Consider the following 25,837-nt stretch of genomic DNA (forward strand, 5'->3'; position numbering starts at 1 on the left):
ACACCAAGCTCTTGACAGCCCATTGAACATCCGAACCGCTTTGCGATCCGCCGCCAGTGCCCTGTGCAGTTTCCAGATCACCAGGCAGCGGCAAGAATACACAGAAACGGATAGAATTCGCTGGACTAAGAAACACTAGGAATTGAAAATCTTGAACTGGTGAAGAAGTGAATTGGCCTATTCTACTGTAGGCAATGTATCGCGCAGCGACCTCAAAAAAGGGGGCCGTAGACAGCCAAAGTTGGCGTGCCTCTATGCCAAGTGCTTGTGTTTATATACATTAATGTAGCCGCCGAAGCTCTTCCGGTGGCTTGCGTATGTACTAGGTAAAAAACCATCAAGAAGCCTGCTCAGGCGTCGTCACCCTCGGGTGCGATCAATCATCGGAAATCCAGCCTGTGCCGTCGCGGATGTTCCCAATGTTCCCTCGACTTTTCCGCCTGGCCATTGGCCGCCCGGCGGGAAAGTATGGATCTTCCATCACGTATTGTGACGGTGTCATCTGTAGTTGCGATGAAGGAATGTCGTTCTTCACCTTGATGATGCCCATCTCTACGCTGTGTGCTAATGATGGTTTGTCGAGGTCCAGAGGTAGGATATTCTCCATACTCTCAGTAGTCGCACGTGTTGAAGTCCCGTACGAACTCGAGCTGACGGAGAGTTTTCCGCCGGCCTTCCCCTGGGTTGCTCGTGCATACGCATTCTGGCCCAAGTATGGCTTCGATCCGCCTATCGTCGTTCGCTGATTGGGATAGTATACTTTGGAGTATTTTCCCGTCGACAGGCCAAGAGCCTTGTTGAGGACAGGGAAACGGGCTATCAACGGTCGTAAAGATGGAACGCCGGAGCAAATGATCAAGGCACAGACTTCGACTTCTGACCAGAGTAAGGGGTCGGCGACCAAGACTACGAGAATTAGCTAGTGAACGATAACGGGAAATGAAAATGACCTACAAGTAACGTCGCGGTCAAAAGCATTGATGTAGCTCACTCTGATGACGGAAATGACACAAACCCTATGGCTATTAGTTGCTTGTCCAGCAGGTGGAGGCGATGCCAAGAACTCACAATAAGCCCAGAGACAACATAATGATGACCCCCACTCGCTTTGCCATCGGAAGTTGCAATTTCCAGACAGTCGGGATTGGTTGAATGAACAATACCAAGTCTGTCAATAGTTTGATGACGAACTGGCTCGGGTTAGCTGACTGGCGCGCATCACTTCATATTACCTCTCTTTCAAGTCAAACTTACAGCAGAGTAGTAGAAGATGGTCAAATCTAGACATGTTCCTGGTACGGACGGTGTCCAAGCTCTTTCGATGGGAGTGCATCTGAAGATGACGACGGCAGTCTCTTCGATTCCCTCCGCGAGCAGCAAAACGATGAGAAACTTGTTAATACGCTGGTAGACCTGATCGGGGAGCAGCCGAAGGTAAAGAACTGCGAAAGACATTTTTACAGTCACAAATGCCCAGATGTATGTGAGTTGTGTGACGACTTGGAACTGCAGGTGGTTTGTCAGTGCGGTTCGAGGAAAGTCTCTTTTGGTGTTTTCTACCTTTAAGAATTCGGCAAAGTCTGACTTCGAAACGTCTTGAAAGTGGGAGCCCAAGCCCACGCCAGTCACTATTCGAGATTAGTTTGAAGTCCCTCTCCAGCCTCAGAAATGGTGGCAACTTACTGGCTAGAATTGCACTGCATAGTGCCATGGCAAGAACCTGTTCATGTTTAGCAAGCAACATCCTCCAAATGTCTATCGTTGCTTCATACCCAGCTGATGAGCACGAGTGCTAGAAATGGTCAGCATGATAGTCGTGATAGTTCATCAGTCGTTGATACTCACTGTCATCCCAGCCCAAGCTCCGTAGTAGGACACTTCGTACAAAGGTCCTCATCACGACTGTCAGCGTGATAAAAGTCATCAGCATGATGGTCACGCTCGCCGTTTGAGCGACCTTTGTGTCCGCCATTTTTGCCGATGGTTACATTCAGGTCGTGAGTGCCTTTCGATGGATCTCAAGACAGCGGGGGGCTGAATAGATATTCAAAGTCCGACATAGAGGACCGGAGTGAAGGGTGACAGGATGGACCATGACTGATAGGTGGTCCCCTACGTATGTATGTGCTTGACATAGCCCATCGAACTCTGATGCATTGGACACACACTACGAATGCGAACCCAATCCCGGTCCTTCCACTGCTGTCTGATCTCTTCAGCGATGTCCCCAGACGACTTTGTCAAGATAGTCTGAAGAAAGAGACGGACTGGGCATCCAGAACGGGCACCCGGGGTCATGCGTGTGCGGTAATGGCTGCGGATGGCCACCCGAACAGAGGCACGCTTCACTGTGAACCTCGTTCGATGCCAACTGTCTGGGACGAGCATAGACTTTCCGCGGATGGACTGGTGAAGAAATCTACTTGCGAGCCCCTTGTTTGGAGGTTAAACTTCCAACAGCCAAGTTTCAAAGTTCAAGGGCTGGTTGATCGCCGCAAGGAAGGCCGTTCAGAACATCAGGCTCTGCTGCAAGATGGCCCACGGATCTGTGAGATCCAGTGGCGTGATTGGTAGGGCGAGACGCGAAGCCCAACGGCTTGAACCCGTCGATGGGTCGCCCTTGCGACTACCCACAGGGGAATCCGGGGAAGGCGAATCGGGTCGCGGAGCCATGCTGCGTGGATTAGGTCATGCATACATATGTCCTTCAAAGGGCTGGCGAGCCGTGATCTCTGCCCGTCAAGGCAATCCAGAAGAAATTCGAGAACACCTATGTATGCCTGCCGAGAATTGTACCACCAATGACTCGTCCGTACATCGGAAAAGGTGCGGATAGCTGTCCATGTCCGAACCTGCCAGTCAGCTATAGCCTCAAACTCTACTAAGGACCTCAAATAGCCTGATGCTAGAGCAGTGCAATAGCCATGCTCGTGTGATCCAATAGCAGCCAACTTAATTATCCGTGTGGCATTCGAAAAGTCGTATATTCGAGAGACTTGCCCAGGGAAGCTTGGCCAGGCGTAGCCGCTGTGGCCATGAGACGACAGAACACCGACCTCTTGGGAGCCTCTTCCTAGGCCGCGTTGGGAAATTCTAGCGGCGAGGCCATTGGTCAAGCCCCGTGTTGCTCCATGTTGGTCGTCTAAAACAACAAAAGAGCCACGAGCTGGCTATGACAAACTTGTCTGTGCGGGTTTCTATCCTCCGAATGACCCATTTACTAGTTATGACCAGAACAGACTAGTCAGGCAAACGATTCATCGTGAGAAGGTCGGTTTGTTTACGGAGGAAACGCTGCCTCAATGCATTCTGGGTCCGCTTGGTTGAGGCACTTGCGCTCCCCGAGCCGCTGTTTGATCTGCTCTTTGGGCAACTTGAAGCCGATCGGTGACTAGCTGGCCATGATAATGCCAGACATTCCGGTCTCCTTCCGCGACGAACACAAGCTTCAGGTGTCGACGGCAGAACAACGGGAGAACGTCGAAAAATCGAGATGAGATGAATCTTCCGGTGGAGTGGACAGCGGCATGTGGGAAAAGTGCGGTCTCCGTTAGAATCGCGGCGCGTTGTGTGCCAGAGGCATTCTGTGTGATGGGTTTCAGTATCTACGCCGCGGTGAATCCCGACAGCTCGGGGCAGTCCCGATGTTGAGTGTGAGTGGGCGGGAGCCGAGTAAGCGCCGTTGCGCCGGCATCGTCGTAATGGAACAATAGAAGCGGTTTGAATACCCTCCCACAGGCCGGGAGGGCAGGAAAGGGTAGCCTGTGTAACGACCATGACTTTGATGTCTGTGTTGTGTTCTTGTTGGTGCATGGACAGTAGACGAGAACGAAGAGTGGCCTGAGAGGCTCAGCTTCTTCGAGGCGGCATAACTGACTCGCTGTTTATTTGTGGACGACGCGAAACTCATCTCATATTTCGAGACAAGAAACGTCACAGCTCACGACGACGTTGCTGAGATCTCGTTTTGGCAGGACTAAACCAAGGGATCCAGGCGTTCAGGAAGCCATCATACGAGCCTTTTTTGTCACAAAGCCGCCGTTCAGGCGGAAAGGCCGTTTATCCTTTCACTGACAGGGTGCCGCTTGTTTCCAAAGATGGGCGTTGAGAGTTTGCATCCAGTTGTCGACAGTGGCGGCGAGCCAAGGTGCCGGGCCATCAGTTGCCTGTAGAGACGTCGGCTGACGAGAAGCTATCGGACTTGGAGGCTGAGAGATACGTATCCATGTGTTGAAGTCTGCGTCAAAAGTCAAAGTCATGATTGCCGAGTGGATGGGACAAACACGGCCACCAGATGTGATTGTCTGATGAGATGACGAGTCCCTCGACTCGAACCTAATTCCGCCTTGCCGGCGATATTTCTGTGCTACCAAGTCATATAAGTAATCATCTACAGACAATCGGCACACCTATTTAGGTTGGCGGCAAGAGTAGGAAGGTTTGAGAAGATGAAAATAAGACTGACATTGATCATCAAGAGGGAGTAGGGCCTCCTCTGCCGGTTGGCTACTTGTCTGCGGCTGAGAGACCCTGGAAAAGAAGGGTCTTTCGGTCGTTGGTCCTTGTTGTCTTTCGAGTATTCTTGATCATAAAGACGAAGCAACGGGTAACATTGGCCAGAACGGTCCAGAAGACATCGTCTGTGCCAACATAGTGGTCGCCAAGGCCCGTCGGCGGGTGGTTTTGAGTTGCCGGCGTAACAAGACGTAGACCTGTGCTACCTTCCCTTCTATATCGAAATCGGGCTAATCATTCCTGCTGTTGGCAGACAAGACGTCCATGCCTCCATCCAAAGTAGAAGAATGAGTCGATCGTGACGCCCGAAGAGGGCTGGCAGCTTGGTGTTGTGGACGGGAAAGAGACGATCTCAGGATGGTGTTTTGAAGTTGTTCCAGAAGGAAAGAAGTTCGCGCCGGCCCCACCCACCGGTCCCTTCCTTCCCCAGAAATACCACCTGCCTCGGAGCCATTCCCGTCGATTTCCCTCTCCACTCACAGGGGTTCCTTCCGTCTTTCCTGAAGAATTGCCCGGTGAGGCACTTACACGACCACATTTTGCTGCCACCACTGCGTCGTCAAACTTCACCTTGCCTCATCACGACCTCAGTCGGCTTCGCCTCGCCCTAGGGTTTCCTAAGATCAATCTAAACAAACAAAAAGATTGTATCCTTCCTTGGTATGTAAAACAATCCCCATGGAAGAATCCGCCTAATGCACTCTCTCTTTGCGGATAGACACTGACTTCTCTTTTGCCTGGTCTTGCAGCAATTTCCTTTGGCGGCCAGAATTCCTAAGAAAACCACCTCACACTCAAACGACACCTAGCTACGCACACCTGCACCGACAACAATGAAGCCTACACTCTGCATCACAGCCTTTGCTGGCATGGTCAATATCACTGCCGCCGCAAGCCCTCCTGCCTGCCTTCTTGCAGCTCTTGGCCAGCAACCCAAGATCTCCTCAATCGATGACATGTGCACCGATTTCATGTCGACCATGCTTGGCAACTTGACCAGCGTTTGCCAGGGCAACAACCTCACGGAAGCCTACAAGTCTTACGCATCTACGTGCGCTGAGATCGGCGTCAAGGTTGCTGATCTACCCTCGGCCTCTACCACGAGCGCCACCCCTACCTCGACTCCGGAGGCTTCAGGTAGCCCCAGTCCTGATGCTACCTCAGCGCCGTCGTCAGCCACTCCGACGTAAGTGCTTTCCTGCCGACTCATCGTCAGAAATGCCAGACTGACACAAGGTAACAGCGATGCCCCCCAGGAGTCCAAGCCCAGCGCTGCTGGTGCTATTGCTCCTCATGCCGTTCTCTTCACTGTGCTCGGTCTTTCCGCGACTGGCCTCGTCAGCATAGTATTCCTGTAGGGGAAACCAAGTTGCGCCAAAACACAAGCGAGCATTTGATTTTTTTCTGGAATTCGGCGTTGCATTCGTGGTCAAACAGCACACGAATTCTCGGGGATTCGTTTCAGGCCAAATATCGACAGATGAATCATGGTAACACAGGACAACCAAGGTTGCCTCGGGACTTGGCGGCAGGAAAATGGGCATTTGCCATAGCTGGCGGCGTTTCGGATAAAAGGGAATTGATGAACCACCTCACGAAAAGCATTGGCGTTCAAGGACAAGGCGTGCGATTCAAGTTAAAATTTTACGAATTGGTATCTTTTCCTCCTCTTCTAAGTCTTACTAAACCTCTCTCTATGCATCTCTCTATTTCAGCGTGACCAGCTCTTCGGCGCTAGTCGGGTGAATGGCAACACAGCTGTCAAAGTCCTTCTTGGTCGCGCCCATCTTCACAGCAACACCGAAGCCCTGGAGCATCTCTCCGCTGCCAAGGCCAGCAATGTGCAGACCAACAACCTTCTCCTCGGGGCCGGCGACAACAAGCTTGTAGGCGGTGGGGCCCTTCTCTTCAGGCTCCATCATGGCGTAGTACATGGCGGTAAAGCTGGTCTTGTAGACCTTAATGTTGTCCTTGCCATACTTCTCAATGGCCTGGGGCTCAGTAAGGCCGATGCTACCGACCTCGGGGTGGGAGAAGACAACGGAGGGGATGTTGAAGTAGTCGAGGTGTGCCTTGGCGTACTCGGCGCCGCCGAACAGGCGCTCGGCCAAACGACGACCGGCAGCGATGGCGACGGGGGTCAGCTCGACCTGGCCGGTGACGTCACCGAGGGCGTAGATGTTGTCAATGTTTGTGTTTTGGTACTCGTCGACGGGGATGTATCCCTTTTCGTTGAGTTTGAGACCAATCTCCTCGAGGCCGATATCCTTTGTCGCGGGCGTGCGGCCAATGGCCCAGATGAGGTGGTCGAAGCCGCCCTCGGACGTTTCCTTTCCGTCAGCGTCCTTGTAGGTGATTGTGAGCTTGCCGTCGGCGTCCTTTTCGACCTTTGTCGGCTGCGACTTCTTGTGCAGGTTGACGCCCAGGCGCTCGTACTCCTTTGTGACGGTCTCCTGGATCAAGGGGTCAAAGGTGCGGAGGAAGGTGTCGTGGCGGATAAAGAGGTGGGTTTCCGTGCCGAGGGCGTTGAACATGCCGGCGAACTCGACGGCGATGTAGCCCGCGCCGACGAGGGCTACCTTCTTGGGTTGCTTCTCAATGTCGAAGAAGCCGTCCGAGTTGGTGCCGAGCTCGGCGCCGGGGATGGTGGGCGGGATGGTGGGGTTGCCGCCGACGGCGACGAGGATCTTCTTGGCCTTGACGAGGGTCTTTGTGCCGTCGTCGAGGGTAACCTCTGCCTCGTTGCGGGAGGTGAGCTTAGCCCAGCCGTGGAGGTACTCGACGTTGTCGTTCTTGAGGTTGCGCTCGTAGATGCCGTTGAGGCGCTTGATGTAGGCGTCACGCTTGGTCTTGAAGGTGGGCCAGTCAAAGGGGGCCGTCTCGTTGACGGAAAAGCCGTAGGATTTGGCCTGGTGGATCGTCTCGGCGATGGCGGCGGCGTTGAAGGTGACCTTTTTCGGGACGCAGCTGTAGCACCAGGACGTTAGCATATGCTTTGCTTATGTTTGTTTTCTGCTTGGATCCCTCGAAAGCCAGAGACACAGAGACAGGGTCAGAGGTATCCTCACCCAACGTTCACGCAGGTTCCTCCCAGCCTGGCGCCCTCGACGATGAGGGCCTTTGCGCCGAACTGGCCGCAGGCTTTGCGCGCCGAGGCGAGGCCGCCGCTGCCGCCGCCGATGACGAGGTAGTCGGTCTCCTTTGTGATGGGAGCCATGGTGCGCGTTGTGGAAGAGAGGTGCCTCTGTATGGAAACGAGTCGTGTGGGTGCTGCTGCTGCTGCTCGTGATGCTGCTGCGGTAGATGTGCGGTAGAGGGCTTGCATGGGGAACTGAATCGCGGGGCGAAGGAAGCAAAGCTGAGGAGGGGGAGGGGGGCAGGCAGAGTAAATAGATTTCCGATATGTACGGTGGTGGGGCCGAGTTGAGTGACGTCTTATATGCTTCTAGATGCGCAACCTCTACGCTATCAGTATCTGACAAATGCAGTTTATAGTATGGTGCGTGTGTTTGTACACGTGTGTGGCACGACGGACGCGGAAATGGGTTTATGGTGGGATGGAGCTGATGTAAGTTTTTTCTCTCTCTCTTTTCGTTGTGTCCAGAACCTCGGCGGCGTTTGTTGCTGTTCGGCGAGTCGGGGGAGAGTGAGCTGGTGGATTGGGGAATCTCAAATTCGGCGTACCGGGGTCGGTCGGTGGCGCGCGACGGCAGGGTATTTCCTATAGCTGAGGTGCTCTAGAACAATGGATGGATGCGTCTGCGTGACATGAGTATCTGTAGCTGTAGCGTGCCTAGTGTGGTGAGGTGGTGCTGTTGTCCAAAAGCGTTGTTGAACAAGAGATGGAGTAAGGTATGCACGGGGATGAATCATCACCAATCAATCGCCCATGTTCACAACAAAAAAAGGGTCCCCGCTGGAGAAAGCCGTGGAATTTGAGTTGATAACTAAGCACCGTACAGCTGAAGCCCGGCGGGCATCTGTAAAATTCGCAATTGTTGCAACTTGCAGGGTACATTATTCTTTGGGGTCCAATCTGCGAATGATGAAGAAGAGAACCATCAACCATCATCCGTCATCATAAACATTTTGACAAATTGACGTAATTAGGGTCGTTATTCCAAATGCAACCCCCGTCCGCTAGAGCTAACCTCGGCCGAGGTACGTAAGGTAGGTAGATCCACGACCGTCCCAGGGGCAGTCCTCCCCCGCCGTCCTCAACCCGGCACGGGAGCTAAGCCGGAAGCTTCGGTGGAACAAGAGCATGACTTCGAGCCGGGCAACTTACCAAGCAGACAAGGTATTCGATATCTCCAAAATCATTAGTACCTAACTGAATATGGATAGTCAACCATGGTTCTGTCGGATTTCTAGACGGCCTTTATCTAGTTTGATAATTGGCACCCAAGGTGATTGGCCCGATGCAAGCAGACGTCATTAATAATTGCTGCTCCTGAATTGTAGCGCAACCTCGGACTGGTAACTCGGGCCTCAGAAATAGATCGTCGACTCCCACCAAGGCGAAGCTCGATACATGTAAGCTTAGATAGGTAGGTCTCAAAACATGGGGAATTATTAGAACCATGATAACAAGCCCATCGAATGAGACTTCTACCGCCAATTCATCTGAGTCTCCGTAAGTCTGCCACGGGCCAAAGGTGAAATGCGTCTCATCAATCATATATTTCCTTGTTTCCTTATGCTGTTAGACAGCCTCTATCGGGGTATCATATTTGACCATAACCATACTCCTTCTCAGTATTCATCGTAGTAACCGTCGTATTCTCCAATCTGAGCCTGAGTACTGACCCATTCCTCATCCGCCAAGCCGCGCATCATACGCCTCTGGAGAGCCTGGGCATCTTTGTGCCAGTCACAGGCAAAGTCACAATTCGGCGTTTCGCTCTCGCCAAAATACCTGCAAATCTGCGCATGCCGACAGGCCGTTGTGTCTTCGCAATAAAGCGCAAGTTTCTGCAGGCTCTTGGCCTGAGCCTCCCAGTTCGATCCATCACGGTTCCCTTTCCTGATCATACTCTGTACGCGCTCCAAGTCTTCTCGGCTGTAATAAAGAAAGCAGAAACTTGCGTTCCCGTCTCTGCCAGCGCGGCCTGCCTCTTGGTAATAGCCTTCAAACGACTTGGGCAGCCGCCAGTGTACAACGAAACGGACATTGTTCTTGTCGATGCCCATGCCAAAGGCTGTCGTGGCCACGATGATATCGTAGCCAGGCTCGTTGTTTACCCAGCGGGCCAGCGTTTGTTCCTTCTTTTCCTTGGTGAGTTTCGCATGGAAGGGCATCGCACCTACACCCTCGTCTCTGAGTGCCGCCGCAAGTGACTCACACTCATCTCTTGATATGGTGTATATGATTCCCGAGACGTTGTCCAGGCGCTCTCCAGCGGCCTCCAACTCTGATTTACGTGGCTCTGTTTTCCTCCTTTCGTACACCCCACGTATCCAAGCTAGAAAGTTAGATAGGCGATCGTCCTCCTGGTCTTTGGTGTATCGGATCTCAATGTGTAGATTGGGCCGATGAGCCGTCATGACGAAACTCTTCAGTCTATCGGGTTGTTCCAGGAGACCAAGCGTCTTAAGCAAGTCCTGACGGACCGTGGGGTTTGCTGTTGCCGTCAAGCACGTGATGGGCACTTTGGGAAACGTCTCTCGAAACCACGAAAGCTTTTTGAAGTCTTTCCGAAAATCGTGACCCCATTCTGAGATGCAATGAGCCTCGTCGACTGCAATGCGTGCCAACTCACACTGCTCGTGGACCAGCTTGATCCGTCTCCTGAAGGAATCTCCTGAGCATAGCTCCGGTGTCACGTAGAGTAGTCTGATGCGCGGGTGGCCACTAGCGAGATCCTGATTGATGCGATCTCGTTCAGCGGGCGGCGTATTGCTGTTGAGGGAGCTGGCATCGATGCCCGCCGATCGCAGCGCTTCAACCTGATTCATCTGACGGAGCTGTCAGCTGTCGCGCTTGAGTAAGGCTGCAGGGTACACCCCTCACCATGAGACTGAGCAGTGGCGAAACGACAATGGTGACTGCCGCAGCGAAATCACGTTAGTTGACGACGACGCGTGCATCCGAGCTCGGAGCAGTTTCGGGTACTTACTCCCTTGGTCAATGCAGGCAGGGAGTTGGAAGCAAAGACTTTTGCCGAACGACGTCGCGGCCTGAACGAAGACATCATGACCGTCTAGGGCAGCGACGATGATTTCACGCTGTTGGGGCCTGTGGCGGATTTGTCAGTCGGTGTTGCGTGATCACGGGTACGTGCCATGAATGCAGCTTGTGAACTCGGCGATGGGACGAGGAATAGTTCTTCACCTGAAAGTCGACTTATTGAACTGGCGTCTGAGAGTGAAGTCTATGTCAACGCATGAGTTGGAGCGCGACAGAGGAGGCATGATGACGATGCGTTGTCGAGAGTTAATGAGGGGTGTCGTCCTGACGTGAACAAGACTGGTGTCTTAGGCTCGATGGGGTTATGCTTGGCCGAGCTTCTGGATGGCTTCTATTGCAGGGCGCGGAAGCATAAAGTCGCACTAGACCAAGAAGAGGGCCCGGATGTGGTCATGATCGAGCTCGGGTCCGGAGGTGGTCCGTCAGGCGTTGGGCCTTTGGTGGGCCTTGGACAGCCGGCCTGTCCGAGTACCCTCAGACGGGAAGCGGAGCGAGAAAGTCGGCTTTCTCAGTGGATGTATCTACGCACAGGCGGACCACCAACCGATCAATTGGGTCGACGTGGGAATTCCGGAAGATTATGACAGACGTACGAATACCTAGTCCAAGTGGTTGCTGTCACGCGTGGCTGTGCTTCTTCAAAAGAGAGGCAAGCAGGGGAGATGCAGACCGGGTTCATGGAACGAAGCTACTACGAACGCACAGCAGATTCAGAAATGGATCTCAGGGCTGACCAATGACACGAAGGCCTTAGGCTGCAAGGGTGAGAGATGTGACATTTCCTCTGCTGCGTTTGTTGTCGAGACTCGAGGGCACCTACGAACCTGCGGATACAGGCACCTTCTGAGGTCGGGCGAAGGAGAAGCAGAACAGACATTGGACCGTGGGTCAAATACCTTGTAAGTTGTTTCCTTGAGTATCATGGATAATTGGCTTTCTTTTTCTCCGGCTCGTAACAAAAAGCAGGGACAACTGCAGGAAGGAGGCACCGAGACCAGGACACGGAGCAGGTAAAGTAAGAAGGGTGAACGGGGTAACCGTTGCCGCCGCGGGTACGATTGAGGGTAGTGCACCGTGTACTTGCTTTCGCTTCATACGGGGGTCAATATGAGGCGATTCGAGGGGTCATGTTTGTAAAGGTAGAGACAAAAAGAGAAACAAGCGGCCAGTTCCCAGTCTTGCCAGTCTCTACGGAGTAGCCCAAACCTCTCGGCCATTTCCTAATTCGGTGAGCTTCGCAACCGATGCTCTGCTGTCAACATTGCGCAGCCCAGGCCACCCCTTCCCGTCCAGCCGGGACACTGGGGACCACCCAGGTAGGTAGGTGAAGGAGAGAAAGAGACTTGACTCCGTATAAAGTACCTAGCATGACTATTGTTCGGTATAGCACGTAACTGGAGTCGTATAGGAAGTCAGGGCTCAGCAGGAATTAATTATTGCTGGCGGGATACCTACGCTACCTCTTTGTCAAACAGTCGACCCCAAGGCCAGCATCGGTAGGATCACAGTCGGCGCATTGTGCAGCAGGCGCGCTTTTCCCACGTTGTGAAGGTTCTCCCACGGTGGGCTCGCTCGGGCTGGGCGTCAGTGTTACGGACTGGGGGTCATTGCTTGCTGATTTAGGGCCATGTTGTGATGAATCGCACACAAACATTCGCCGGTATCTGGCACGGTGCCAAGGTGTGTGCCTGTCGTTAGTCCGGCCCCCTTCTGTGGGAAAGCCTCAACCACTCAATGAGGTGGATTGAAACGAGGACCGGATCTCCAATCTCGTTGCCTCCGGCCGGTCATCTATCTAGTGAAGAGGAGGGCGGGGCTCATGGTCTTCACGGCCATGGTCGAGGAACGCCGTGGGTAGCAAGGGCAAGGCGAAAGGCAAACTTGTAAGGGATTTCCGTGCTTATTCCAGCAGACTTTGCCTTGGGATTGACGCCGGGCGGCATGTCTGACAGGCCGTTGGAACACACGGCCCCAGATCTGCAAGAAGAGTCTTATTATTACCTTAGCTCAAATCTCGACGATGCAGATGCAGATGCAGATACCGAAAGAGATGCCTACAGTACGGACAGATATTAGCAGAACCAACCCGATCAATACATCGATGCGCCCAGTGGCTCGTCGTGGAGACAAACAGACACAAGTGTTTGTACTCCATACTCCGTTACCCCATACGGATATGTGCCGTACGAAAGCACGTCGTACACTACTAGAGCTTTCCCCCGTTTCTCGTCATCGCTTCTCGGTTTCCGTGGATTGATACGAACTATCCCGACTCTGTAACACCCTAGTAGCGAACTGGATGTGTTCGTTTCCATTTGTCCTCAGGCTAGCCTGTCGCGCCTCTTGATTCAAAGTTCATCTCAGCAACAAAAAAACCTGGCCGCCAGGGATCATTGAGGGCGAGATTGAGTGCGGGTGACTGTGGGGGCGAACGGAGACTGAAAAAAAAGGCAGGGTGCGTAGCCTGTAGGTACGGAGACTGCTACTCTGTAAGTGTATCTGTAGCGTGGAAGAAGTAACCGTAAACGAAGGCAAGCCGCATGCCCTTGGAAATAAGATCCAACAGAGTAAGCCAAAATACTGGGGTCGGAGAAGATGTAGAAACCGCGTGGCAGGTTGAATGGAATGCGACGCTGACACGGAAGACTTTTTCTTGTGCAAACTGCGTTTCCCGGTACGGCACCCTGCCATTGTTTCTGTTTCTCGCCCTTTTTGCGCCAGAATTACTCCCAGGGGCTGGGGGGTCTGGCTTGTCTGTGTGTGCGCCCCGGTCGTTTCCCGTTTGATCTGTTCTAGACCTCTGACCAGCAAGCGGCAGGCCACCAATGCCAGTGCCGCATCTGTCTCTCCCAGAGTCCCTGTCGACCCGTCTCGCACAGAGTATCGGTACGGTTAAGGAGCATTGAGGCGCGAGGTGTGATCCTGGTTTCTTGACTGTTGGGTATCATAGGGTGACACACAATCTGCACAGTGGGGAGAGATGTTTCTCGGCGTGACATCAAGCCGCAGCAGAGTCGTTCGTCGAAGCGTCCGAGTGTCCTGGAACAGCTGGCCACAGTCCTCGATATCGATCATGGTGTGTGGCCCATGTGCAGTTGGTGGTTGTGTGTAGCCACCCGATGCCTTATTTCAAACGAGGCGTGTCACGTTGATGCCCGAGTCGATCATGTCGTCAATAAAAGTTTCGTTGAGGCGGCAGGGACAAGAACAATGAGGTGTGCTGCATGAGGTAGTCAGTCCTACGTACAACAGTTTTAGTCGAGGAGAGGGAGGGGATATGTCGAGAGTTCTGTCAGACTGTCATATGCGCTTTGGTCAAGTCCTCCCGCCCGTCCGCATCTGCAGCACTGTGCGACGTGCGAGATCTGGGTGAGCAGGAAGAAAACCTAGCCAAGCTACTCCGTACTGCGAGCCGCGATGCGTCCCTGTGCCTTGCATTTTTGGCATTTGGGGTGCGCGACTGTACGAAAGAAAGCTACATTGTGGAGGTATCCGTACCTTACCTAAGTCTCTACAAACACAGTAAGGTGCTGATGGCGGAAGTGCGACGAGCGGCGTGCCTGCCTGCCTTCACTTAGAGAAGCGTTTAGGGTGAGGTAGGTACGAAGTGTTCCGTTCCCACCTGCTGCGCAGTAAAGATAAAATACTCAATCCACGCCCCCTCCTTCTTGCCTCCCGTTACACTTTTACACACCCCGCCCTTTCCCTTTTCCTTTTTTTTTTCTTTCTTTATTTTTCCTTCCATCTTTTCCTTTTCCCTCCTGCCAGTGCTCAATGTCCCAGGTTCCAGCCAGTCGCGTGCCTCTCCTTTCGCGTGCTCTTCACCAAACAGCCGCTCTCACCCATAACCATAAAATCGAGTATTGATGTCCCTTCTCATTGGTCTTTCATGATGGCATCTATCCGAAGCACAAGCCTCTGCAATGAAGTCTGCTAAAGCCAGCTGTCTGTGCGCCAAGCTTCAACCCCCAAAAGGGACCCTCAAAATGTAAAGCAGCTGGTTCACTCACCTTGCTTGCCTGACCTTAAGGTAGGTGCTAAGCGTTTAGCATAGGTATCCGTAGTACGGGAGAGCTTCTGCTCGCCTCAGTCGGGATTCTGCAGACGGATATCTGGCTGTACGGAGTAAGGTACCTCAGTCTTCCGTTCTGCACATGTGAGGCCCAGAAAGTGCCTGCAGCGTGCCCTGCTGTGCCTGCTTATCTTTACCACGACTGGAGCCAGGAATGGAAAGAAGCAGTTCCACCATGGTTCCACCCCGCCGCCCCCTTTTTTGGCTTCCCTCCCGTCCAACTGACTGAGATCTGGTCCCCCATTCTCGTCGCCATCTGTGGTCATTGGTTAGCACGTTGGGTACTGGGCTGGAGTCACTGGTGACTGGTCGAGGGATGACGGCACCTTAGCACCTTACCGTACGGAGTACTTCGTAGTGTTTCTCTTTCCCACTGGCTGAGGTTGTTTCCCCCCGGTTCCCAAATAACATCAGAGGGCGTGCGGCTCCGGCTCTAGACCTCCCCAAGGGGGCGTGAAGCCAGCGAATGACAACAGTGACCATGTACTCCGTACTCCGTATCCTCGTACGTAGACCTCGAAATAATCCTCATCCCTTCTCCCCAATTGCCCATCCACCACCACCTCCCAAAAGAAGCTCCGGTTGGCAAGATGTCAGTTTCATCGTAGCACAACCTGACAACATCTCCACTCTTTTTTTCTGTTCCTGTCGGGTCCAACGTTCCTGCCTTTACAGTCTTCTGTTCCTCTTCCATTTTGCTTCCAGGGAAACACCCATCCCGGCGACGAGAGACACAGCCAGGAAAAGGGAAAGGGCACCCGCGTACCCAACCAGCCAGCCCTTGCCTGCCTTCTTTTAATTTCATGTCTCCTTCCTTTTGCCGACGCCCACTAGCAAGTTGTAACCAACCGTACCATTCCTCTACACTGAAATCGTCGCCATTTCTACACCGTAGGCTCCCAAAGTACCTACCTTACCTACAGTACTTGACTACTTCCAACAACTTTAGCAGCCCGAATTGCAGTTCCTCGAAGAAACCCAACTTTGCCTCACCCACGACTGCAGGATCTGTACCTGTATCCTAGGTACGGATACCCCCGTCTGTCTGGCCTGCTAGCTGGTGCGAGGTGTGCCGGGCCCAACTACTGTTGACCGCGCTTGGGAGGCTCGGCTCCATCTTCGGTCGCTCGTCCCCGACTGGCGACTTCCTCCAAATCGCACAAGTCCGCCTCCACCTCCTTCTTCTCTACCGGACACCTACCCGACCTTGGCCTACCTTACCCGCAAAAAAACATCATTGCTCCCACCGACTTCGTCGCGCCTTACTTCAACGAATGCTCGACTCTTCATGATGATCTCGTGCGTCTTGCAGCTCAGCCTGTCCTGTTCCAAAAGTCCATTGGCTTAAACTCCCGGCTTCCGTCTCCAATTGTTTGAGGGTCCCGACCAACCCACGGCCGGCCATCCAACATTCAAAGGGGACCCTGAAACGTTGCAGTCGACCAAAACCTTCGAGTCTGCGACAACAATAGAAAATCGTCACTCTTCGCCCTCTCCCATCCTTCTTTTGTCGATCGCCGGCAGTTCATCATGGTTGAACGAATGGAACGGCCAGACAGGCCATCGGGGCCGCCTATGCCTCGCGGCTTGCCCGAGAATCCCGCCCAAGGTCGACGACAGCTCCAGAAAGATGCAGCACTCGGCAACATCCCTCCCCCGCCTCCCCTCCCGCCGATGCCCAAGGATCTCCGAAATCTTTCCACCGGCGCGAGCCTCTCGGCTTCCTCGCCCATGACCTCAGCCCAAGTCATCGCCCTCGCCCGCGATGCGATGCAGAGTGCCCTTCACGAGAACGAGTCGCAGGCCGCCGAAGCGAGTGCCGTGAGCAACGAACTGAAACCCGGCGTCACCATCGACTTGAGTCGCAAGGGCATCCAGAAACTCCCAGATGAGGTTGTTGATATTATCAAGAATGAGTTGGAGCGGTTCGTGCACCTCACATACCTTGTCCGACTGGGCTGCTTTTCTAACGCGCTTCTGTAGCCTCGCCCTATCGCACAACCAAGTCAATTCATTCCCAGCTCGATTCTCCGAATGTACATCTCTACGATATCTCAATGTGCGGAATAATCAGATCAGGGAGTTTCCGCTACCGGTTAGTATTTTCCTATTGGCAAATACATCATTGGGACTCTGGCAGATTCTGACCAATACCCTAGCTCTGCGATCTGAGATCCCTCGAGATTCTTGATCTGAGTAAAAATAAGCTTCGTGCTCTGCCCCCTGACATTGTCAAGCTTGCTTCTCTGAAGGTCTTCTCCGTCCAGAAGAACAGGATCGAAGAGCTGCCCGTTGCTTTGTCCGACATGGTTTCATTGCAGGTACTCAAATTCGATGGCAACCCAATCACATTTCCGCCTCGGGAGGTCCTGCAGGTGCAAGCAAGCAGCCCACCAAACGAGGGCTACCTGAAAGAAAGCGAAGTAACCGAGGTGGCTGTCACTGCACACATCAAGCGCTTTCTAAGACAGCATGCCATGAACGGCCGTGCAGAGTCAGACACAGCTGGTGAAGAATCCAGCGAAGGCGTGGAAACCCCACGTATGCCACCAATCAAGCGAGTTGTCAGCGGTCGGTTTCCTATCAAGGTCAATGGTACCGATGTGCCTGATATTCGATCCCCGAACCTGATCCGACCTCCTCCTATTCCGAACCGGTCGCATTACCGAGGCTTGTCTCAGCAGAACACAGCCATCCGCCGTCCTGGTGTTATGCCCTTGACCATAGGAAATGTCAACGAGCGCCTCAGAAGCAACTCAGAGACGTTGTTGCAGGCAACTCGCGGAGAACGCCCCGAATCTCGAGCAAGACGCATGGGCGTGGTATCTCAGAAGGCTACTCAGCTCGGCACCTTGGATGAGACCCAGGCCAACAACCGCTTCAGTCACTACAGAGGCCTGAGCCATGGTAGTGCCATGCAGCCGCCTCCCCCCAGCATGTCGGTCAAGAGCCCCAACAGCCCTGCAGAACCTTTTCTTCAGCGTCCGATTTACGTTAGAAGACTCTCTGTCCTCCCTGAACGCAGACGCGAGTCCAAGTTCTACGACCCTATTCTCGAGGCCGCCAAGGGCATCCTGTATGCCGTGTTTCAGATCCATCCCATGATCCAGATGCTCATGAGCTTGACGAGCGATGGTTCCTCCAAGAGATCTAGTCTCGAGATTGTCTTTTATAACACGAATTCTCATGTGGAGGAACTGGAGCAGGAGATTCAGAAGCACGACCCCATGGTGGTGGGAGACGAGATGGCGGGCCGCGAGAATGAGAACGTTCATCGGGCCTGCCAGACTCTAGTCGGGGCCTATACCCATGTCTGCACCCTCCTCGCCGGCAATATCGATTCATTTATCGACAACGGGGATCCGCGCTATATCCGCACTCTTCTTATGCTCATATATAACAGTATCATGGAGATCAGATGTACTCTTGCCGCGCTGACACCAGAGGGTGGCTTGACCAAGCCCCCTACGCGGGCCATGAACATGAGCGATACAATCAAACCCCACTCACGCGACAACTCCATCACGCCTACCGCTGACCGGCTTGGATTGGCCCAGCGACCACGGCCCGGCCCCATTATGCACAACCCGAGCAATCTCAGAGTTGCGACAGACGTGCCCCTTCCATACCTAAACGGAATCAGCGGTATGAATGGCATGAACGGTATGAATGGAAACGCAGCAAGCCGTACAGCAACGCTCACTTCCGCAACGCCACGCTCAGGAGAATCGTTTGCGTCGGCGTCATCCGGGGGGCGTGGTGTATCCGATTTCACCGAGGACGACAGACACTTTGAGAGGATTTTCCTCTCCCTGCGGAAATCGTCAAAGGTTGTCTCGCACATTTTGCCTGGTTTCCAGACTCACATGTCGGTCCTCGCGAAGAGGGCAATGGGACGTCGCGCACCCGAGCACGAAATGATGTGGTGGAAGGCTCTGATCAGCAGATGCGGCACGGCAGTGCAGCAGACGGAGATGCTGCAGAGCCGTTTGTCACTAATCAAACTCAAGGAGCCTGGTCTTATGTACCAACCAGCCTTCAGAAATTTGATCAGCAACTTCATGGACTCTTGGTGTGAATTTGTGGGCCAAATTCGCAAGGCGTTCAATGAAGTCAGTCTTCCACCCGATACCAGGTCCCGACTACGTCCTATTCAACAAGCCATGAAGGAAGTAACGGATACTATTGTTCAATCGCCTTGGAGCTATTTGTTGCGAGAGTCTTCCAACTCCAACATGTTCAGCCCGAACGGTGGCCCAGGCTTGGCACCCATGCAGTTGCCAATGACCCCTCAGAGCGCAGCTTTGGGCCCTGCTGTCCAGGCGACAGTTCCTTCCACTCCGCAGAGTGCTTCCTTTGCCTCGGCTTTCAACGGCGGTGTTTTTGAGCGTGCGGATGCTCTCATATCTATGGGTGGCCTCTCAATGTCTCGAAACGGTACGATGACAAACAGCTCGGCCGCTAGTTTCACCATGTCTTCCATGTCATCGCTCTCATCCGATGGCGGTGCCATGACACCAGCATCAGTCATTAGCCCTAATGGCTTCGGCCCTGGCCCGGTGCCACTGCGACTCAACGGTAGCAAAGTTGCCTTCTAGTCGAAGCGCAGAGCCACTACACCTTGGATTCGCCGCACATTTTGGGGCAAAAAGTACGGATCGCAATCAAAGTAGATCCATCTTGTTTTTATTTTTTTTATTCGGTGGTCTGGATGACCAACAACCGCATTTTGTCTCATTCCTTCATTCACGCATAGCATTGGCGTCACGGTCGGACTCATTCACGGATGGTAGCCATACACTCATTTGAAAAAACACGTCACGGATCACTACGCAGGTCAAGGGGCGCATGTAATGTTATAGTCACGAAGCAAAGTGGATGCCATCTCCCTGCATACAGAACATGGGGAGCGCGGGCACCAGAGGAAAGACCGCTACGAGTTCATGTGCCACGGTTACACATCAACTATGGCTGTCAGCTGTATACTAGATTTGGCCTATTAGCAAATAGGCAAACCTAACGAGCAAAAGGTTCACCCTGAGATTTAATTGGAAAAAACATGTGACTTAGGCAGCTTGTGGCCCTTTACTGAATTTCTTTTGGCTCAAGCTAAGCATTATGCACGAAACACGCCTGTGTCTCTTTATACACGACCATACTTACCGGAGAACTCGGGATCCTACCCGCTCTCCTATTAATAAATCAGTAAGGGTAAGCTTATTCAAGAGAGCGGGATCCTAAAAAACTTGGGTTCTAGAATAGTACCCGGCAATGTCTTACTCCTAGCGATATCACGCAATTTTTTATTTTTAAACTATTTAACTTATTTAAATAAAATTAGTTTATTTCATATCTTTATTATTATTATCTAATGGCTTTTACTAGTATTATAAGTATAAAAAATCACTTTAACAAGATTGGATTTTCTAAAAAAAAAAATTATATAATATAATACATTTTTTAATTATATGATATATATGGTATACCCTAAGTATATACTTAACTTAATACAATAATTCCAATATTAAAACCGCTATATAAATTAGGATAAACAAGCTATTTTAATACATGAATTATAATTAAATAATTAATTATTATTATTATTATTATTATTATTATTATTATTATTATTATTATTATTATTATTATTATTATTATTATTATTATTATTATTATTATTATTATTATTATTATTATTATTATTAATTATACTTATAAATAATAATATAATTAATAAATATAAAAAGTATCATAAAAACTATAATCTAGAAAAATAAAAAAAAAATAAAAATTAATCTTAATAACTTTTTAAAAAGTAAGTAAAAATATAAAGTTCAAATAATATATATATTAGAGAGATAAACCAACCAAGTAATAAATTGCATTACACAAAGCTTAGTCTGTTTTTTTAAAAAAAAATGTAAAGAAAATACAAATTAATCAGGATATGGAATCTTGACCGTATTTTTTGTTTGCTCAATAGAGTAGTATGGCTATTAAACAACAAGCACGCTTAGACTTTCTAGCTCTAGGTCGGTCAATAATACTAATGATTTGGCTAGATCAATACTACAAAGCTATCATATTTACGTAGCTAGCCCTGAAAGCTCTTTCGTTTAATAGGCCCAATATTTCGTTCCTTATATGCGGGGGAACATTCCACTTCTGCGAGGATGCATCCTCGACAAGGGTTTTGCCTTATCACACTGGCATTGCGTTGGTTCATTGTGACCAAAAAAGATGAGCCTCCGAATGTACATACGCTAAGTTTACGCTGACGACATCTCTGGCAGGCTGATGAAACTTTCTGAGGCTTTCGAAGGGTCGCCATACTGTTGTGATATATATTTCTGACGGAGGTTGCGGGCTTCCGTGTACTTTGGCTGACTTTAGAGTCCGAAGACGCGGGGGTTCCATCGGACTTACATGACAATGTAAGCGGGCAATACATTCGCCCCTCTCTCGAAATACGGCACGTAGTGGCCGATGACGTCACCACGTGAGGCCCTCCACGTACTAAGGCACTTATCTCAACCCCTATCGGCATAGGGGTATGATAAGGTTCAACTCCAAACCTTATTGATCGTGATCCCCTCTAATCATGGGCGTAAAAGCAAACCCAATCGTGTGGTAATCGTGTATAAGAAGCAGGCTACTACCCTGCGAACAGGCTGATTTTCCAGATCATCGCACCTTCATCTTAGGAGTTCACCAAAGATCCCAGTGGCCCCCACAAGCCCAACAAATTTCCAGCACTCACAATGTCAAACGCGTCAGATCGCGCTCCCGTACGAGACCGGGCTGAGGCGGATGCCTGGTTTCCATCGCCTTTCTCTTTGACCAAGTACACATCGCCCAAGACCGATTTTGATGGGGCCGACTATCCCAATGCCTATAACGGTGGCAGGTGGAAAGTACTTCTCATTGCAACTCAAGAACGATATCTTAAAATGGCCGGTGGCGAGTTCTTCTCAACAGGAAACCATCCCGTAGAGATGCTTCTGCCCATGATCCATCTTGACGCTGCTGGTTTCGATATCGATATTGCGACACTCTCGGGAGACCCGGTCAAATTTGAGATGTGGGCTTTCCCAGAAGAGGATGTTGCGGTAAAGGAGATCTTTGACAAGTATAAGGAAAAGATCCGTAGTCCACTCAACCTCCACGACGTGTGGGGTGAAGGGTTCACCAAGGATACCCCTTATCTCGCTGTCTTTATTCCCGGTGGACACGGGGTCTTGAACGGCATCCCCTTTTCCGAGACTGTCGGCAAAGTTCTACGGTGGGCTCACAACAGTCAGAGATTCTTCATAACTCTGTGTCACGGTCCAGCAAGTATGCTTGCTGCCGATGTTGGTAAGCCAGATGGAAGTGAGTTCATATACAATGGCTACGCAGTAGATGTGTTTCCGGACTCTTTGGATAAGGGCGCCAATGTTGATATTGGATATATCCCTGGCAAGATGGAATGGTTCGTGGGCGAGCGGCTTCGCAATCTCGGTGTGACGGTCCTCAACAAGGATATTTCCGGTGCTACTCACCGAGATCGTCTCCTTCTTACTGGAGATTCGCCATTAGCGTCAAACAATCTCGGGAAGCTTGCTGCAAAGACATTGCTTGAGGAGGCTGAGAGGCTCTCGTAAGAAGTTGATGTAGCTTAGCTGTTTAAGGACATGACACAGCTCATCATGGTTTTCTGTGGTGACTTGAGTAGGCAAATCTTACATTTTCTAATCTGGGAAATACCTCTATTTCGCCGTCAAGAACGACCTGAATTTGGAAGTAAGCCTTAATCAAGAAATACGTCTGATCCTGAAGATCGTTTGATCAGAACTCTAGAATCAAGTGAGAATTAAGCGTACTCAATCAAGCCATATTCTGGCAGTTGTCGTTATAACGGTGATCTCCTCCACGTCATATATCTATTGCTCAGCTACTCACAGTCGGAAAGTGTTCAACCTTCATTCAGTCTCGTGCGTTTACTAGTTTATAGTTTCAAGAAGTGACCCAAGTGAAGCACGTCTAGTGCTCTCTCGGTCTCCTGTACCTCCGCGACCGACACGTAGGCCAAGAGCTCCTTAGCATACGCAGCGGCCATGGTCGAGGCGTAGCGTTGCCATCGATCGTTCTTGTGGGAGTCGGCGTAGGCACATGTTCCTCGGATCACGAGACAGGGAAAGTGGTTCATCAGGCCGGCTGCTTCCTTCTCAAACCAGATGCAATCCTCGCCGACGCCGGCAACAATAGTTCTACACCTCTCTATGAAGATGACACCTCAGGCTTCTTCTTGCTTCTTCTCCTCGACCTTGACAAACAAATCTCGCTGAGTGTCGAGGTAATCAAAGGCCGTTAGGGGCACCCCCAGATGGCGGAGGATGCAGTAGGCGGAGCCGAGGTGGAAGTGGAAGTTTGGGCAGGCGTACTGGACGACGTACGAGTAGCCCGTGAAGCGGAAGGTGCCCATGGATTTCGTCTCCATCAGGATCTCGTCGTCCTCGCGGCCGGCGGGCATGGAGGTTTCCGGGTCGAGGGCGGCGAGGATGGCGACGGTGGCGTCGACGCGGGATTGGAGCTGCGGGAAGGTCGTTTCGTCGTCGGAGAAGTAGGTGTCTGGTGCATGGGCTACGCGGGTGGCGAGGAATTTTGCGGTGTTGGAGATTGATTGGACTTGGTAGTCGAGGCTGTATTTGGGGTTTGTTTTGGTTAGCTGGTGATTTTTGTCTAGTTGTCGACATTGGGACTTGGGGAAGAAGTAGTGTCGAAAGGGAAAAGGGGGACAAGGTGAGAGGAGGGGAGCGTGGATTAAGTCGGATGAAAGCTCACCTGCGCATATCTTCTATGAGCCTGAACTTGATCATCTCTTCCTGATTGAGGCCTTTGGCGATGCAGTGCTGTTCGGCTTTTGTGAGGATGACTTTGAGGTTGCCCAGGTATTTGAGCATCATGGGGATGGAGGCATGGTAAAGTGAGACCATGTTGGCGGTGTTGGTTGCAATGACTATGAGCTTCACGATCCTCACTTGAGCATGTAAACGAAAATGGGAAGGCTGATGAAGGAAGAAGATAGAAAACGGGGAGGTATGTGAGCGGAGAAAAGGAGTCCCTTTTATTCCACATCAGGTCCTAACCCGAGAAACCCGTCTATTTGAATGGTGAGTGCCCGTTGAGTTGACATTTCTACGTCAACATGATAGTAGTCCAGCTCTTAGTCTTGCTAATTTCAGGTACACCTCATACCAAAGACCCGTTTGTAATCCGGCTACCGGCATCATGTCTTTCAAGTGGAACAGAAGAAACAGATTGGGGATCTATGATTCTCAAGTGCTGACGTGAGACTACAACACAGATATGGGGTTGTTTGAAATCAAAGTTCTTTTTTTCTCGCGCGCGCGAGACTCGATATGGTAAACAGCTTAGGGTCAGTGTAGAGACACTCTAGCTGTCGAGTCTCAAAGGATAGGACGTCGTGGAGTTCGCACTTGACCCTCCGGGACCGACCGGCCCCACTACCCCGCCATCTCATGCGGGGAGCTATCAGCCGATCCCGTCAGCTCCTCTGATTCGCCGTGACCACGACTTACCTGATCGAGGCAGGACCGATGATTTCTCTAGTGTATGTATCTGTACCGCACCGTACCATAGATCGCGCAAAAGTCTTAGAGGTCCAAGGCTACGTGGCTACGCAGACACGCAGATTACCTTACATTTCTCCCCCGCCACCCGCATATTCTCCCACTTGCCTAGCCCACGATCCTTTCGAGAGCTCTCTTCGTCTCCACACCACGGAACCGGAAGCCCACAAGGTCCACGAAAGGGCATATCTCCCATATTCTTATCCGGAGTAGGCAGTGCCGTGCGCTCTCGAGTGTTTTACGCGCGCGTATACCGTATACCGTACACCAGAAAGACTCAAACAGCCCATCATGTTCGCCTCGCTATCATCATCCTGGTCGGGTAGGAATGCGCAACCGCCGCCTCCGCCGGCCCCTTCTTCATCAACGACCTCAACGTCGCAACATCCCAGCATATCCAGCGCGTCCCGCGCAGAGCACTCGCAGTCCTCCAACACCTCCGTCTCCGGCCCCGCGGCCCCTCACAACGTGCTCATCGGTGCCGCCCAACAACACCAACCACAACAGCAACATGCACCACCGGCCCCGGCCTCTTCCTCCTCAGCGGCGGCCGCATCAGCCTCCTCACCGCCCCAACAACCCCTCCACCAAACCCTCCCCTCCCCAGACCAACAACACCACATCTCCGAGGCGCGCGCCGCCGTCGTCGCCTCCATCGGCAACATGCTCGACGGCGAGCTGCAGACCCGCGCGCGGATGCTGCACGCCAACGCGGCGGCGCTCGACAAGCAGGAGCGCGACGTCGTGCGTGCGACGGAGGCGCTGCGCAAGGAGAACGACAAGCTGGCCAAGTTCTCGGGGGACGCGGCGCGCAGGGTGAAAGAGCTGGGGAACGTGCAGAACTGGGCCGAGGTGCTGGAGCGGGATTTCTTGGTGTTGGAGGAAACGTTACGACTTGTGCGGGAGGGGAGTTGTGGGAGCGGGTGTGAGAGTTGTGGGAGTGAGGGGAGTTGGAGTGGGAGTGGGAGCTGGAGCGGGAGTGAGGTTGGGGAGGGGGAGGGGGATGTGAGGATGGGGGAGGATGGGCATGGTGGTGATGTAAGTAAGGAGGGTGATGGCAAGGGGAAGATGAGGAAGAAGCAGCAGCAGCAGCAGCATCACGACGGGCTTGTTGATATGGAGATTGATGGGGGCCATGAGGATTGTTCGGAGAGCCAGAGTTTGACTGAGGCTGAGTCGAGTGCGGGGACGGATGGCCGAGCAAAGGGGTCAGAGACGACGTCGATTTCGACATTGTGATGATGGTGGACAGACATGATACCTTTTTCCTTCACGACTGAACGAAGATGATGACCTACCCACGAAACGGACAGGAATATGAACGACAAAGTTTGATGATTTTAAAACTTTTACCCTCCTCTTTTGTTACGCCTTTCCGTACTAGATATCTCTAGGTTCTTTTTAATACATATCAAATATCACCATTCG

General features: G+C 51.9%; 9 protein-coding genes across 9 annotated transcripts; 4 read left to right on the forward strand and 5 right to left on the reverse strand.

Moving 5' to 3' along the window:
• Positions 1–376: 376 nt before the first annotated feature.
• BDZ83DRAFT_720829 (uncharacterized protein) lies at positions 377–1,972 on the reverse strand (the record flags this gene model as incomplete). Its single annotated transcript, XM_060512309.1, has 8 exons — positions 377–906; positions 955–1,016; positions 1,069–1,190; positions 1,255–1,506; positions 1,561–1,628; positions 1,684–1,720; positions 1,773–1,792; positions 1,846–1,972. The coding sequence occupies 8 exons, from the start codon at positions 1,970–1,972 to the stop codon at positions 377–379; spliced, it is 1,218 nt and encodes a 405-aa protein (XP_060363241.1).
• A 3,376-nt stretch (positions 1,973–5,348) lies between these two features.
• On the forward strand, positions 5,349–5,873 carry BDZ83DRAFT_753692 (uncharacterized protein; the record flags this gene model as incomplete). The annotated part of the gene is made up of 2 exons (XM_060514381.1): positions 5,349–5,701; positions 5,759–5,873. 2 exons carry the CDS (start codon positions 5,349–5,351, stop codon positions 5,871–5,873), a joined length of 468 nt encoding a protein of 155 aa, XP_060363242.1.
• A 348-nt stretch (positions 5,874–6,221) lies between these two features.
• BDZ83DRAFT_581381 (glutathione-disulfide reductase) lies at positions 6,222–7,732 on the reverse strand (the record flags this gene model as incomplete). The annotated part of the gene is made up of 2 exons (XM_060505452.1): positions 6,222–7,482; positions 7,584–7,732. The coding sequence occupies 2 exons, from the start codon at positions 7,730–7,732 to the stop codon at positions 6,222–6,224; spliced, it is 1,410 nt and encodes a 469-aa protein (XP_060363243.1).
• A 1,538-nt stretch (positions 7,733–9,270) lies between these two features.
• BDZ83DRAFT_702587 (RecQ family ATP-dependent DNA helicase) lies at positions 9,271–11,031 on the reverse strand (the record flags this gene model as incomplete). The annotated part of the gene is made up of 4 exons (XM_060511462.1): positions 10,850–11,031; positions 10,635–10,753; positions 10,529–10,563; positions 9,271–10,473 (listed from the first exon to the last, which is right to left on the reverse strand). The coding sequence occupies exons 1-4, from the start codon at positions 10,927–10,929 to the stop codon at positions 9,271–9,273; spliced, it is 1,437 nt and encodes a 478-aa protein (XP_060363244.1). The 5' UTR covers positions 10,930–11,031.
• A 4,911-nt stretch (positions 11,032–15,942) lies between these two features.
• On the forward strand, positions 15,943–19,469 carry BDZ83DRAFT_394036 (RAM signaling pathway protein). Its single transcript, XM_060502808.1, has 3 exons — positions 15,943–16,702; positions 16,761–16,872; positions 16,937–19,469. The coding sequence occupies exons 1-3, from the start codon at positions 16,308–16,310 to the stop codon at positions 19,373–19,375; spliced, it is 2,946 nt and encodes a 981-aa protein (XP_060363245.1). The 5' UTR covers positions 15,943–16,307; the 3' UTR covers positions 19,376–19,469.
• A 1,160-nt stretch (positions 19,470–20,629) lies between these two features.
• BDZ83DRAFT_626819 (uncharacterized protein) lies at positions 20,630–21,154 on the reverse strand. The gene has a single exon (XM_060508594.1). It carries the CDS (start codon positions 21,106–21,108, stop codon positions 20,872–20,874), a length of 237 nt encoding a protein of 78 aa, XP_060363246.1. The 5' UTR covers positions 21,109–21,154; the 3' UTR covers positions 20,630–20,871.
• A 277-nt stretch (positions 21,155–21,431) lies between these two features.
• Positions 21,432–22,676, forward strand: BDZ83DRAFT_394054 (class I glutamine amidotransferase-like protein). The gene has a single exon (XM_060502809.1). It carries the CDS (start codon positions 21,539–21,541, stop codon positions 22,418–22,420), a length of 882 nt encoding a protein of 293 aa, XP_060363247.1. The 5' UTR covers positions 21,432–21,538; the 3' UTR covers positions 22,421–22,676.
• A 376-nt stretch (positions 22,677–23,052) lies between these two features.
• BDZ83DRAFT_581295 (uncharacterized protein) lies at positions 23,053–23,752 on the reverse strand (the record flags this gene model as incomplete). Its single annotated transcript, XM_060505442.1, has 2 exons — positions 23,053–23,458; positions 23,601–23,752. The coding sequence occupies 2 exons, from the start codon at positions 23,750–23,752 to the stop codon at positions 23,053–23,055; spliced, it is 558 nt and encodes a 185-aa protein (XP_060363248.1).
• Positions 23,753–24,047: 295 nt separating this feature from the next.
• BDZ83DRAFT_720835 (uncharacterized protein) lies at positions 24,048–25,648 on the forward strand (the record flags this gene model as incomplete). Its single annotated transcript, XM_060512310.1, has 3 exons — positions 24,048–24,106; positions 24,802–25,447; positions 25,472–25,648. The coding sequence occupies 3 exons, from the start codon at positions 24,048–24,050 to the stop codon at positions 25,646–25,648; spliced, it is 882 nt and encodes a 293-aa protein (XP_060363249.1).
• Positions 25,649–25,837: the final 189 nt, after the last annotated feature.

The sequence above is a fragment of the Colletotrichum acutatum genome, assembly GCF_030867785.1.
Source record: "Colletotrichum acutatum strain CBS 112980 chromosome Unknown BDZ83scaffold_68, whole genome shotgun sequence".
Taxonomy (NCBI): domain Eukaryota; kingdom Fungi; phylum Ascomycota; class Sordariomycetes; order Glomerellales; family Glomerellaceae; genus Colletotrichum; species Colletotrichum acutatum.

What these genes read in the sequence shown, in the direction of transcription:
- BDZ83DRAFT_394036 (XM_060502808.1), top strand. Translation starts at nt 16,308, where the DNA reads ATGGTTGAACGAATGGAACGGCCAGACAGGCCATCGGGGCCGCCTATG. An exon ending in ATCAAGAATGAGTTGGAGCG is followed by an intron (nt 16,703 to 16,760) that starts GTTCGTGCACCT and finishes GCGCTTCTGTAG; the next exon opens with CCTCGCCCTATCGCACAACC. An exon ending in TCAGGGAGTTTCCGCTACCG is followed by an intron (nt 16,873 to 16,936) that starts GTTAGTATTTTC and finishes CCAATACCCTAG; the next exon opens with CTCTGCGATCTGAGATCCCT.
- BDZ83DRAFT_626819 (XM_060508594.1), bottom strand. Translation starts at nt 21,108, where the DNA reads ATGGCGACCCTTCGAAAGCCTCAGAAAGTTTCATCAGCCTGCCAGAGA.
- BDZ83DRAFT_394054 (XM_060502809.1), top strand. Translation starts at nt 21,539, where the DNA reads ATGTCAAACGCGTCAGATCGCGCTCCCGTACGAGACCGGGCTGAGGCG.